Raw genomic sequence first — 15014 nt, forward strand, 5'->3', positions numbered from 1 at the left:
AATAAAGGTACTGATTGAAGCAATCTGCCGTATAACAACACGTGAAATCACTAAGAGATTAAATCTGTTAAATTGAACCGTTTATTATTACTTAAAACGAATTGGTTTCGTTTCAAAGCTCGATATATGGGTTCCACATGTTATTAACGAGAGATGCTCTCTATGGTGGGATTTTAAAGAAATTTTTTTTTGAGCTTTTACCAGACAATTTAACAATTGATTCGAAAGTGTACTGCCATCGAGTAAACAAATTGAGTAATATCATCAAACAGAAAAGGCCAGAATTGATCAACAAACAAAGTGTAGTGTTTTACCATGATAATGCCAAATTTCACACAAGTTTGGTAACTCGTCAGAAACTGTTATAGCTTAGATGGGATGTGTTATCACACCAACCATATTCGCCAGATCGGGCACACTCAGATTATTACTTGTTCTGGTCTATACAAATTTTTTTTTAACTGTAAGACATTTACTTGAAATGACAATGTCAAAAATCACTTGGATCAGTTTTTTGTAAACAACGATCAAAACTTTTATGAATGTGAAATCATGCTACTACCAGAAACAATGACAACAAGTATTTGACCAAAATGGTCAATATATAATTCAATAAAATATTTATTTATTATAAGAATATTGTGTTTATTTTTCTATGGAAAAAACTAAATTACTTTCTGAACAACCCAATATGTATAATTATATATCTGTATAAGTACACATTATTAAATAAAATTTTATTTTATGAATCATTTTATTAAAAAAATTTGATAAGTTGTTCTATCTAATAATATTTATGTAATAGTCATATATAGATATCTATCATATTAACTGAGGATTATGTTCCTTGAAAGCATTGTTTCCAACCTCATTCAAGATATGACACATGACCCCCCCTCTATTTTCCCACCCCTTGACCTTTACCATCAAAAATTTAATAGTATCAATGCCCCTTATATTCAATTACCATGCCAAATTTCATTTCTTAATCTTTATCCCATCCTGAGATATTAAACCAAACAGATGCCAACACACAAACACACTGGTATCAATTTTTTGGCTTTTTTGGGATCAAGGTGTCTCAAAACATCAAGATTCCAAAACCCTGGATAGTCAAATGTGACACAATTACAATATTATATTATAACAACCAGAATAGTAGCCTGTGTTATGGCAGAAAAGTAAAAATGTGGTAAAAAAAATTCTCCAAAATTAATAAACCATACTAAAATGAAAACATTCACCGAAAGTAGATTAATCAAGAACTAACTGTATGTAATTATATTTAATTTACATATAAATTAGATAGATCATGATCAAAAATTTATAAAAATTAATTTGAACTATTTTTTTACTATACAGGTATACCTCGTCTTACGTTGGTAATTGGTTCCAGGAGAGGCAACATAAGTCAAATTTACTTGTGTAGTTACGACGTAAGTCATAGTTTCGACTTACGTCGTAACTAAACGCCAATAATGAGCACTTAAAGACCGCTAAATAAGACAACAACACAGAAACACAGATGTTTTCATGTTTCGTTCTCTAGGATTTATGATGATTATATTAACATTTACTGTAAATGTACATATTTTAATATGATTTTATGTGCTTTCAATGCTTTTTTAGTGATATTACAATTTCAATGTTTGTGGCAGACAGATTTAAAGTCGAATAAACTGACTTAAACTTGATTTTTTTTTTCCATATACTTTTTTGACAAACGACATATAATTGGGAACGATGTAACTCAAGAGCAACGTAACTTGAGGTATACCTGTATTTGCATTCTTCAAAACCATGAGCAAAAATATTAACTTACTGCAGTAAATCTCACTTACATGAATGGACTTTATATTAATATGAAAGGCTTGGGACAGAAAAATGATATCTTATTACATCTCATTTATAAAAAAACATAGCTTTTAATTTAAAAAAAAATTCTGAAAATTTGAAATTGAATAATCCAGTTGCATGGAAAATATCAAAAACCAATTAAATGAAAAAAAAAAACACTAATATTTGTCTTATTTTACATACTCAAAATGACTATTTTCTGCAACAATGCATACCCACATTGAAACCACAGAATTTCACATGGCTAACAGCATATCACCTATTATGGTAGCAGAACTAGCCAAAATACCAATATGTTAATGCAGATTGCATACATTCAATGATTGAGTCTCATAAACTTTAAACTTCAAGTAGCCACACAGATGTTCAACTGAATCATTTGGTCCTAATCCATGGCAGTGCAAATGTTTTATTTTAACTCTTCTCACATTGTATTCTTGCTATACAGTTTTCCACATAAGACACATTTTTGTTTTTTAGTCTGAACTGGAATCTAGACAGTATTTTGGAACAAAAAAGAAAAGTGAAATTACATATTTTGTTATTCTCTACATCTTTGGCATTGATGCCCTATTCTCTTTTGGAACAGACAACTTTTATCCTTGCAACTTAAGAAGGGAGAGAGCAAATGGTATTATCATTGTTTCTTCCATCATGTCTCCAACATGTTGTGGTGGGTAGTTTTGATGATCTGTGTTGTAGTGTCTCAGTGGGGCTCATCTGATTGTCATAGCCAGTTCCAACTAAAAGAAACACCACCAATGCCAAGAGTTGGAAAGTACCTGGGCAGTATATTTAATTTTTATATTGTCCACAGAAAATTTCTGATATCTTCAATTTCTTGATTTTCACATTAATGAATTCCAAACACCACAATAAGTTATGTAATTAATTAGTAATTTTATTGTAGTGACATGGTTCCAGGAACCTCTCAAAACAGACATGCTCCATGTCTGACTCTAAGGTAGTGATCAAAGTTTGCTGCTCAGTATCTGAAAAAAACAAAGTTCAAGAAGGACCGTTGCCTGTACATTTGAACTAGTAAAGTCTATAGTGCATACTATCGTTCACAAAAATCTGAAACTAAGACACTGTAAGAATACAGTTCATAAGCTGCATCCTCAGCTTATCAGGGAATGAAAGATCAATTACTGAAAACTTTACTGAAAACTTTTACCAAAAAGTATCTTTATGGTAAAAATAAAAACAGAAATTTATCATAATTTCAACAAAATATGGACATTCCTAGACCACTGTAATAAGCAATAAGCTATTTATTACAAGCCAACTAATACTAACCCTGTCAAAAATGATTCAGAAAACATCATGACATTTTTTGTCTGGATCATTGTGTTATTCTGTTATCAAAGTTTCAGCTTTATAAAGTGGACAAAAATGTTAAATTTAACTCAAAATATTATCAAACAAATATTCTAGACCAGTTTTAATAGAATGAAATAATAAAATTCCATAAATGTTTTGTGGATCCAATAATGGCATTTGACTCCATAAGGACAAAGTCTTGACTCATACATCCTAATTGGCTTGAGCAAAAATCAATCCATTCTGCTTATTCAGGATATATGCATAGAATTCATTGAAGACATCAATTTTTAATAAATTCGTTATAATTCTGTAGGTAAGCACTTCTTTAATTAATATTTTTCGATTAATTTTTAAAAATTATATTAAAAATTCTGTTTAAACTGTTTGAATCTCTGAATCCTTTCCTTGGTAGTTTTGTATTAAAACTACCAAGGAAAGCATTCAACGATACATAATAAGTGAGGATGATCTGGTCAATGGCGAATATCTCTAAGACATGAGTGAAGAAGTATATATATATATATAGCATTATTGCTTATTTAAAATAAACAATAATGCTTTGACACTTTTGTAAATTACTGACTTATTTGCAAAAAAAAATAAAATAAAATAAAACAATCTGACTTTTGAATCATTGCATATGTATACGTATACATATAATATACATCTGTGTTTCTTAACTTTTATAGTGATCAGTACCCTTATGAATCTCAAAATACGGTTTGGCCCAAAGACATTTTTGCATTTTTTGATTGCTGAAACAAACTCTAGATTAGCAATGATAAACCTTCTTCCAAAGGTAAGTCAAAATTTAGTAACTCGAAATCATGGGCCAAACATTTAATTTGAGTAATTAAAAAATAATAAAAAATGTTCACAAATTTTGTTTTGTTGTTATTTTTCTGATATATGAATTATTAAAAAGTTAAATTATCTTCTTCTTTTCACTTATATAGAATGTGATTATAACAAACAAATATTTCGTTTAATGAGAAATATGCTATTCTTTATTTTATAATTTTTCTGAGGTACATAATTAGTGGCCTTTGAGACTTTTCATGACAGTTTTAGATCTTGCTTTCACATAACATAGGTAAAGTTTTGGAATCTATGAAATGTTTTTTTATAATTTATAAAAACTAATACTATCTAAACTTTTAATATAAGTACCTTCCTTAATCTATACATGAATTAAATATTCTCCATCATTGCTCAGAGTCAATGTTATCCAAAAACTTTAGAAGAGTAATGGAAACTTTGTGAGAAGGAATGGGAGCAGTTTGACTGAACTAGTCTCCTCTATTGGAAACTCCAATGTCAAGCTATAGTTAAACAAAATGTGATCAGATAGTACAAAATCAGAACTGACATTGCAATCTTTTTAGTACTTAGAACCAATCAAGACCATGTAACACAGTCACCTTACAAAAAAATAAAACTCAAAAAATAAGTAGCCATACACATTCATATACAGTTATAAAAAAACTTGTCCTCATTTCTTATATTACACTTCATTTATACTACTGATTTAATAAAAATAAGCATTTTGTGCATTGAAGTCATTTCAAATCCCAAAAGTACTGAATATTTGGCAGACAATTCTATTTAGCTGTTTATGACATTTCAAATTATGACTTATGGTAGGATCAGGAATTTACAACCAAATACAGTCCTATTGTAATAAGATCAAATGTCAAAAATAGTAAAATTTAAATGTATGAAATAAGGAAAATTCACTGAATAAATACTATATATAGATTAAATGTTATCTTTTCCTTCCCTTTTTTATTTTTAACACAGATGGAATAGTTTTTTTTCTCTGACTAATTTTCTTAAGATATATAATGATATTTCATACAATCAGCCTCTGTATTTGCAGATTCATATTTAATATGATAAAAATTTGACTGCTGCTCACTGCATTAATCCTGAGTGATGGTGTGCATGTGTCTTCAGCCTTGCAGTGAGCATTATCCAAGTAAGATAGCTTTTGATCTTCATTGTTGTGCGTATCTAGTGAATATATTGACATATGTCTTGTTCTCAACTGTTATAAAATTATGATGCATTATTATCAGAAACATAAATCTGAAGTGTTATTATAAAACACGGAATCTTTTAAAACACATTTAAACATTTTTCTGTTAATTGTAAATAATTCACAAGTAATTAAGTATACTTAAAAAATATATAAATTCTACTCTCATCTAAATAAGTCTAGATCTGTATAGATGAAAGTAGAATTTCATATTTTACATAATGTTGATACGTAATCTCCACAACTGTATTTATATTGAAGAATGAATATGTTTCCATCAAGATAAATAATAATTGCAAAAATCTAATCATAATATATTATTTTAAAAGTATGAAAAATATAATATGAATTTTATAAAATTAATATGCTTTAAATCTTAAAATTATAAAATAATTTAAAACATTTGTTATGCATGATAGTCTCCACATGTATAATTGAATTCCTACGGCATGATAGTCCTATGCCATAATTTTTTTAAAAATTAAAAATACTCACCATTGGTATATATTACTGATAATGAGTTCATCTTCATATCTGTATCCATCTTCATTAACATGACATTATTAATCCAGAAGATTACTACTTAGAACCATTTCAAATATATTTCCTCAAATAGATCCATCATATACTTCAACCAAAATTGATTTCTGTCTGCATAATACTATTCTGCCACAAAACAATGATACCTAATAATAGGAATGATAAACATCCTATGCTAATGTCAATCTCATTTAAAATATTCAAAAAATATATATTTTTAATGATGTAAACTGTGCATTAGTTAAAATGATGGCATAGCACTTTCCACCCCAAGCCATTCATGCAATCAAAAATTTATAGAAAATAATGAAAATTATTTTATCAATATTTGAAAAAAAAAAATGTACATTGTCATTTGAAAATCAAATGTCATAAAAATAATAGCTAAATAAATTTATTAATACTCAAGAATTATTTAATAACTGCAATTATCTTTAATAAAAATTTATAAAACAAATAATATAATTACCTTTATGGAAATATCAATATAATCTCCTTTTCCAAGGCATTTGTGTCCAAGAATATGACGTTCCTTTTTAAAAGCTCTTTTACATCGAGGACAATGATACTGTCCATCAGAACCTATTTCAGGAAGTGGTTGTGTTTCTTCAGTTTTCGATGTTTCTTGTTCTTCTGTAGCACATCTTCAATTAAATTTAAAAATTTTTATTTTTGATCAAAGACTATCAATAAAAGAGTGTATTTTTGTATTTTTATAAATAATAAGTTTTATATTTGAAATGAAAAGACAGCAATTATCAGTTTTTTTAATGAAATTCAAATTTTTGAAATATTCACTGGAATATAAATTACTAACATTATTATTATTATTATAAAAATAACAATATATTAAAAGGTATGAAAACACAAAAAGAACAATATACAATTAAATAAAGTTTTAAAATGCAAACAAAATATAAAAACTTTCTCCAATTTAGTTCAAGAAACTAGAAACTATATTAATAGCAATTTTTAATTTCAAAATAAATCCATAAAAAATTAATTTACAAATAAAAGCAGTGTTTTATGTTATATCAATATTACAATAGAATAGAATAAAATATTCTTTATTGACAGGGTATTAAGGGATTATAATCTGTTACAAGAACGCTTAGTAATATTTAGTAGCAGCAATAAAAAAAAATTGTACAGGTGGCACACAAAATTAAAGTTACAAAACACAAAACAATTTCTAAATTCATTTCTGTGTAGATGCTAAGCATAACATCAACACAATATTCTTTCTTAAGTCATTAATTATCAAATAAACTTTTATTATATAGTATAAATCAAAATCATTAAATTTATTTTTTTTACAAGAATAATTATGAAAATTAAAATAAAATAAACCAATAAACATAAAATTTTTGTTCAGTCCGAGTTGAATGAAAAATCAGACTACTTCATCTTTGTATAAGCTGTCTCAGGAGAAACCACAAGGTCTTTGCACCATGAGAGAAATTTGGAATTACAGTGGAACCTCGCTTAATGAGCATAATTCATTCCAGAGTCTTATTTGTAATGCGAGACACTCATTAAGTGAAACAATTTTTTCCATATAAATTAATGTAAAATACGATAATGCATTCCATGCCAAAAAAAATACCAAATATTTTATGTATACCATTTATTCAAAGAAAATTATACAATAAACATTGTTAAGGAGCATAAATCATCTTCAGCTTTTCTTCTAGCACAGAATGAACCAACCTGGAATGCAAATTTGATTTATAGAAAACAAAAAAAAAAAAAAAAAAAAATCACAGATAATATGTCTAATAAACATGCTAAATGATATGCCAAATTCTTGGGCTATGTAAAGGCTATAATTAAATAGTAGAAATTAATTAATTTGACTAGAGGTAGGCAGTTATGCTTCCATCTCGTATTAAATTTAATAATTATAAATATTTAATTTTTAATTTATACATTTCTAAATTTTAATTTGGAATCGGTCATTAAATTTAATACAAGATGGCAGCATAACTGCCTACCTCTAGTCAAATTAATTAATTTCTAATATTTAATTATAGCCTTTACATAGCCCAAGAATTTGGCATATCATTTAGTGTGTTTATTATATAATGGGCTATAGTTGTTGATGTTTATATGTAATATGTCTGAACATAAGTTTGAAAAAGTGTGTGATCACAAGCAACACTAAGATGCTAGCAGAACAAGGGCAAAACTCAGACTGATCTAGCATGCACAAAATCTGGGACTCCCTCTCTCCTGGCCACTTGTTATGCGAAATGTTGCTTGTTAAGCGAGTCATTTCTTTGCAATTTATTTTGCTTGCTATGCGAAACACTCGTTAAGCAAGGTTCCACTGTATTTAGTAGATTCCAATCTTTCAAGAGGTATGAATTAAGAGTATCTTTCATCAAAAAGATTATATCTAAACTTCTAGTCTTCATCATTAGAAACAGTTGGCAAAATTCTAAAAGTATTTAGCCAACAACTTTTAAAACTTAATCATCCAATTATTAAACTCACTAGTTTGATGAGGTGCTATTTTATGTAGCAGTTGTATTATTGCTGTTATCAGACCATCTTCAGAATCTCTAATCTTCTTATAAAAATTTATTACTGTTTCTATTACAAAAGAGTAAAACCAAAATCTATTACAGTCATAAAGTAAAATGCAACCTGGAACACTATGCTTAACTCCAAAAATGGATAGGTAGAAAAACAATATACTTTTTTCAAGTTTATACAAATAATACAAAGACAAAACTGGACAAGCAAAACATAACATTAGGAAAATTATAGTATTGAATTTAAATTCATATTTTATATCTATAAGGTTAATTTTTGACATCAATTGAGTCAGTTATTTAAGAGACATATGAATCTTTGTTGATATATATTAAAAAATGTTGTTATAAAAAAGCACATCTAAATAAATAACTTTCGGAACCACTTTTAATCTTGTATTTTTCAAGTATTACTTTCCTTCTACTTCTAATACCTTTCCATTGTTTCTGAAAATGATCATTTTTGTTTTATTTAGATTTATTTTCAAATGTAGAGACCTCAGAAAGAACTCCCAAAATATTTAGTTTCCTTTGCAATGCCATTTTATCAGATGCAACCAAAAATCATCAGTGGCATATAAACAGTAAATTATTTTATTCCCTATTGCTATACCATCACTTTCATTCTGAAAAATTCATTCCATATCAGATATATAAAAATTGATAAGAAATGGGTCTCTGAGGTAAACCTCTATACAACTCACACAGTATACATTCAACATAGCCTTGAGAAACTGTTATTTTATAATTATTAAATAACTATTCTAAAAACTTTATTTTAACATATCTTAGACTATTCATTTTATTAATAAATTTAATGCCAAAACAAAAACAAAAACAAAAATTAAAAAGTTTGATTCTTTTGATTCTCATAAGTTATTACCTTTATCTTCAGAAAATCAATTGTTATAATTGTTATAACAAACTGATATGGACCATAGTATAAGGAGTCCAATTCCTCAGCAATTCAAGTTTAGCTATCAAGTTAGAGAACACCAACAATTTAACAGATCAATAACTTTGTTCATAACTTTCAAAGTTTGATAATGTAAAATGAAGACTAAAGCTATAATTAAATAAGAATCTGTCATAAAAATAAATTTTCTGTTATCAATTTGTAAAATTAAAAAAAATAAGTAATTGTTATAATTAACTAATATTGCTGGGAAGGAGATACATTGTAATTGTTATCTTTAAAACACTGTAATTTGTCCTATCATTTTCCTTATACAAAAACACCGCCATCAAATCTGATAATTGATTTCTAAAGCAAACCTGAATTTGAACTAATTTAGACAAAAAGGTCAAATTACAGTAATTAGGACCTGTAGATTATCATCTTTTCATTCATTGAATCAAAAATTCTTTTAAGACATATTACCATTATAGTATTTTACATTAATGCAGTAAAACTGGATTCATCCTTGTAACATATTACTAAATGTAAAGATTGTCAAAAATAGTATAAATTTAAAAATTAATGTTATACACAAATCTGATAATTTCAAAATTAATTATAGCTCTGAATTATAGCTAATTAAAAAATGCTAAAAATTAGTAGATTAAAAAAAAATCCAATTTTCTGCTTTTTCATCATCAGCAAGATAAAGCTGTAATTAATTATAAATACATCACGTTTTATATTAATTAAATTTACCAAATATTTATAAATAAATAAAATATTTTGAGTTTGCTCAATTTCATAAAAGTTATTATTTTGTATATGTTTTTTCCTAATTGTGTTTTTGTTGTCCATTTTTATATAAAGGATATAAAGAAAACAATTATCAATAAAGATGTTTTTCATAAATTAATTTTAAAAATGAACATACTTTTTTTGATTTTCTGTCTTTCTTGGTCTTCCTCTTCTCTTTTTAACTTGACCAGCATTTTGATTTCCTTGACTTGGTAAGGGAACAATGGTATCTTGTTCCCTTATGGTTTCTACAACAAGATGTATAGCATCGGATTTTTCTTGTTCTGCATTAGTTGAGATAGGATAAACTTTTAGAGAATTAGATAATTGATTTGAAAAATTTTCCTGGATAATTTGATTTTTTGGTTCTGAAATATAATTTATTAGATAAAACAAACTATGAATAAATAATTATTTTGAGTATTTGTATTTTATAAATTTAATTCTTTTAAAATTACAAACATTAAAGAAAACAGTAAATTATTATAATTTTAAAGATTATAAGCTGATAGATTTTTATATGCTGGAATGTAATATTTTAAAACATTAATTTCATAAACAATGTTAAAAATATACTAATAAATATTTACAGATAACTAAGTTAATTTAATCTATAGTTATATCTTTCAAATGCCCAAAAATGTTATATGCTTATATCAGGTTATTCTTTCTAACATTTCATTTATATAAAATATATACTTCACAATGTTTGCTTTTCTCCTACATTTCTTTCTTATTTCAGAATAATTAGTTAGTTATCTATTTAGATTTTGGTTTAATTTTATGAATATTAACTGGTTAAAACTAGATAATTGTTTTATTTTGCTTGCAAAAATAATTTCTTTTTATCTAGAGTGTCTTTTCAAAAACATTCTGTTAGATAAATATGTCTTCTAACTTAATCACTGGTACTATTAATAACTCTAAAGAATCCTTACCTTCAAATAATAAATGCACAGAGGTTGCATTATATGTATATGATGAATTCATGTATTTGCAAGCATTAAGTCTTTGTTTTTGTATGTTCAAAATGTTTTAAATATTTTAAATTTAATGTTCAAAAATGTTCTATTCCTAGCATTCCAGTTTTGGAATTGATCTATAACCTGAAGCAGACCTTGGGTAAGGTTGAAAGTATTTGTTTGATGATTTATTAAAGTTTTGTCACCAGAAGTAAAGGTTCCTCACAGTTATTCTGTCAAATGACTCAAATATTAAAATGTTTAGTATATCTTCTCTTCTAACTAGCATAAAAATATAAAATCTTTTATAATAATCAAAAAAGAAAACAGATAATGACAAATTTATTTTGATTCATTCAAATTATATTTTACCACTGCATACAAATCAGAATAATCTACATAAAAAAATTTCCAAATTGTAAAATAAAATCCAAAATGTAAAAAAGTCATCAATTTTTATCATATATATATGGATATTTATTTATAACTTAACATTAGATAAAATAATATTATATTATATTCATATTTAATTGTATAAAATAAATGGATAAAATATATAAAAAATTACCTTTGAGTGGTTCCAATCTCACATATAACTGCTCAAAATTTTTGTTTTCCTCAATGATGTGATCTTTATGAATAACTTGAATATGGCTAATGATTTCATTTTGTGTTAAGGCAAAACACTGACAAAGATTACAGGCAAATATACCTTCTAATTGTTGACCTTCTGCAAAATAATTAAAATGTATTTTTTATTCTTGGTAATACCTAATAATTTGTTGTTGTTCGTTTAGGCAAATCCTTTATAATGTTATATCTTAAAGGTATTAACAGTGCCTCATAATAAATCATGTTGGTTAATAATCGTTACAAAAATATGTAATGCGTATTTTTAACATGTAAACTAATTCTTTAAGTAATACTTGTACTTGTACTACCCCCTTATAGGGAAATTTTCCCTTTGCAAATAAAAATTATTATTATAATTAAAAAAAAAAAAAATGTATTTTTTAGCATGGAAATTATTTTTAATAAAAAGAATGACCATAAAACAATAAAAAATATAATTACATTTTATTTTCATACCAGTATATTATATCTAGCAATTCTGGTATAATTTCTACATTGGTTACAACATGCCATAGAAAAGCATTATCTGTAAAGTATCAATACTCAAAAGAATCAATTGAATTTAAATTATTTTGTCTACACAAAAATAGACAACCCATATGATGTACAATATTCTACCTAGCAATTATAACTTCAAGAAAATATCAATTAAAATCCACATCATAAAATAAAGATTTATGATAAATCATTCAGTTCTTATACCTATGAAGATTAATATGATCTTCAGGAGGAAGATTATGATGATCATCTTTAGTCTTTATGATAAGATTTACCATCATGTTTTGCAGAAGTAAAAATGTTCAATAATTTTTACTTTTAGAAATTCTGTTCAGACCAGAACCAATAACAAAAAACATCAACTGAAACATCTATTTCAAGCTTCAAACTTCTAGGATTCAACTTTTGTTTGTTGTTCAACAAAATAATGAACTATTAATATTAAAATTTTATCCTAACATTTATCTGATTTTAACAAAAATTAACTGACTACTAAATCTAAAGATAGGGATTTCAAATTAAAATTCTATAAACTGTTTTCTATCTCTGTAACCCTCCTCTTTAAATAATATTGAAAACATTGAGATAAAAGTAGGTAATATAAAATAAAGATTTTAAATATTACATTTTCACAGTATTCTAAATTAATTTCAAAACTGACCACTATCTCATAATAAATTTAATATATATAAATGTTATTAATTTAATACTGTTGTTTTTGTTAAGAGAAATTCAGTTCTCTTTTTATTTTATAAAAATTCACTACTTTTTTCAAAAGAAAATAATCTGTAAAGGTGGTAATATTGTGTATGACAAATGATAAGTACCTATTTATGATATATCTGATGTAAATAATTAGTTTAACTTTTAGAGAATTAATTTAGAAAATAATTGCTTTAAAATTGAATTTTAATTTTAAAACATTTTTGACATTAAAAAAATATTGACATGTTAAAAAAATTGTTAAATATGACTAGTACTTGAATGACAGCGGCCGGATGGCCGAGAGGTCAAGGTGGCAGACTACCGCTCTGGGGGACCCGGGATCGAATCCGAACGGGTCGAGAAATCCCCAGGAATTTTTCGGGGGGTGGTCCGTTCGGATATGTCGGGCCCCGTCCCTCACCACCCGGTCGCCCCATTGTGGGCCTGGCCGAACCCATAATGGGCCTACTAAAAGAGGCCCTCTTAGTGCCCACAGGGCGGAAAGAGTTAAAAAAAAAAAGTACTTGAATGACTGGAATGAATTATATTTACTCTAATAACAATGATAACCAGCAATGATTAATTCTAATGTATTATAAAATAATAATATAGACAAATTTTAAAATTATTTGAAGAAATAAAAGATCAGTAACTTTTCAGAACTGAATGATAGTTTGGAGAATGTTTTTGTAAAAGATCAGTAATAAAATTAATATAAATATGACATTCTATTTAGAAAGAATTTTCTTAAATTCTTACAAAAATATTATAATTAAAAATAATTATATTATAATTCTGTTTCTTATTCTTTTATTCACAAAATATAACTAAAGTGTTTTGTACTCACTACTCAATGTACAATATGGAAATAATGCTTCCAATTTTCTCTGGAAGGATAGATTGTATAAATAAAGTGTAACAATATATAAAGAATATTAGAAACTTCCTACTTATAACCTGATAGTTTTATTTCTTTCCATACCAGCACTTTTAGATTAAATCTATAACAATAATTAATTGAATCACAGACAAAATTAACCAAAATGTTTATATTTTCATGACTCAAATTTTAAGAATTTCAACTTAAATATTATAAACAATATTTCAAATACATTTTTATTATATCATGATATCAAAAATAGAATTATGGAAATCCTTTGTAAAATATCTTATTTAAAAACATAATATATATTACAAGATGGTTTAACCATATATGATTTTAGACATGAAATTTTTGCAATAATTTGAGAATTAGATAACAAAAATGAACTAAAAATAAAAGCTATGATATCATCATTTCTATAATTTATAAGTTATAAATTATAACTTTTGAATTCATCTAATTAAAAACTTCTTGTTTTTCTAATTTGAAAAAGTTATTTTTTATAATAAAAAATCAGAAATGATTACATTAAAAACTGATCATACTGAAATTGAAAATTCAAAATGTAATTCAATATCCATAGGCAGGTCATTTTATACCTGCTTGGCAAATTCACAGAATAAAAAAAAACTCTTTAGTAACTGAATAAAATTTCATCTTTAATTTTTATTCAGTTCAATTGAATTGAATAAAAATTAAAGATGAAAAATGCCAAGTGGTTGAGTGATTGCACTATGTAGTGTTGAAAATGGAAAAAAACTCTTATCTGACAATTAACTAGTGAAGAGTCTATGAATTAAAAACTTTTTGTCGTGATAATCAAGCAATATAGGCTATATCGAAAGTTCTACATGCAATAGTATTTTAAAATTATAAATGCAAACAAACAACAGTTAATGAAAAAAATAATGAAAGACAATGTTCTAAGTAAGCACTAAAGGATAATTAATTTTCAAATTAACTATTTCTAATTTTACATTATATCATCAGGAATAAATTTCTAAATGAAAAAGAAGAGGGGAGAAAAATAGTTTGATTAAGCAAGTTTATAAAACCTCTAAATTGTAAAGGTTGTAAATGTAATATTTAGCATTCCTTTTTATCTATTCTGAGTCTCAAATTACAAATGATATCTTTAAAAATGTTTATAAGTTTAAAATTATGAAAGAATACATGTAACTTAATTATTCTGCAACACTATGTAAACATACTTGTATTTAATAATGTAATGTAATGTAATGTAATAATTAAATGTAAAAGATATGTATACTATATGTTTATGGTACTAAATTATAAATATTTCTAACTTATCTATCAAAAACAAAATACTCTGAAATTC

General features: G+C 25.9%; 1 protein-coding gene across 4 annotated transcripts in view; it reads right to left on the reverse strand.

The window, feature by feature from the left end:
* The window catches only part of LOC136983944 (zinc finger protein ZFAT-like), a 50142-nt gene that overhangs the window by 22287 nt on the left and 12841 nt on the right, over positions 1–15014 (reverse strand). For 3 of the 4 annotated variants that reach the window (XM_067280831.1, XM_067280833.1, XM_067280832.1), the window contains 3 exons: positions 11525–11686; positions 10131–10362; positions 6231–6405 (listed from right to left, as the gene is read on the reverse strand). In XM_067280831.1, coding sequence (XP_067136932.1) covers positions 6231–6405; positions 10131–10362; positions 11525–11686 — 569 coding nt within the window. The remainder of the gene's footprint in view (positions 1–6230; positions 6406–10130; positions 10363–11524; positions 11687–15014) is intronic. The other variant, XM_067280834.1, reaches the window with a different exon arrangement.

The sequence above is a fragment of the Centruroides vittatus genome, unplaced genomic scaffold (assembly GCF_030686945.1).
Source record: "Centruroides vittatus isolate TY-2023 unplaced genomic scaffold, ASM3068694v2 contig_898, whole genome shotgun sequence".
NCBI lineage: Eukaryota > Metazoa > Arthropoda > Arachnida > Scorpiones > Buthidae > Centruroides > Centruroides vittatus.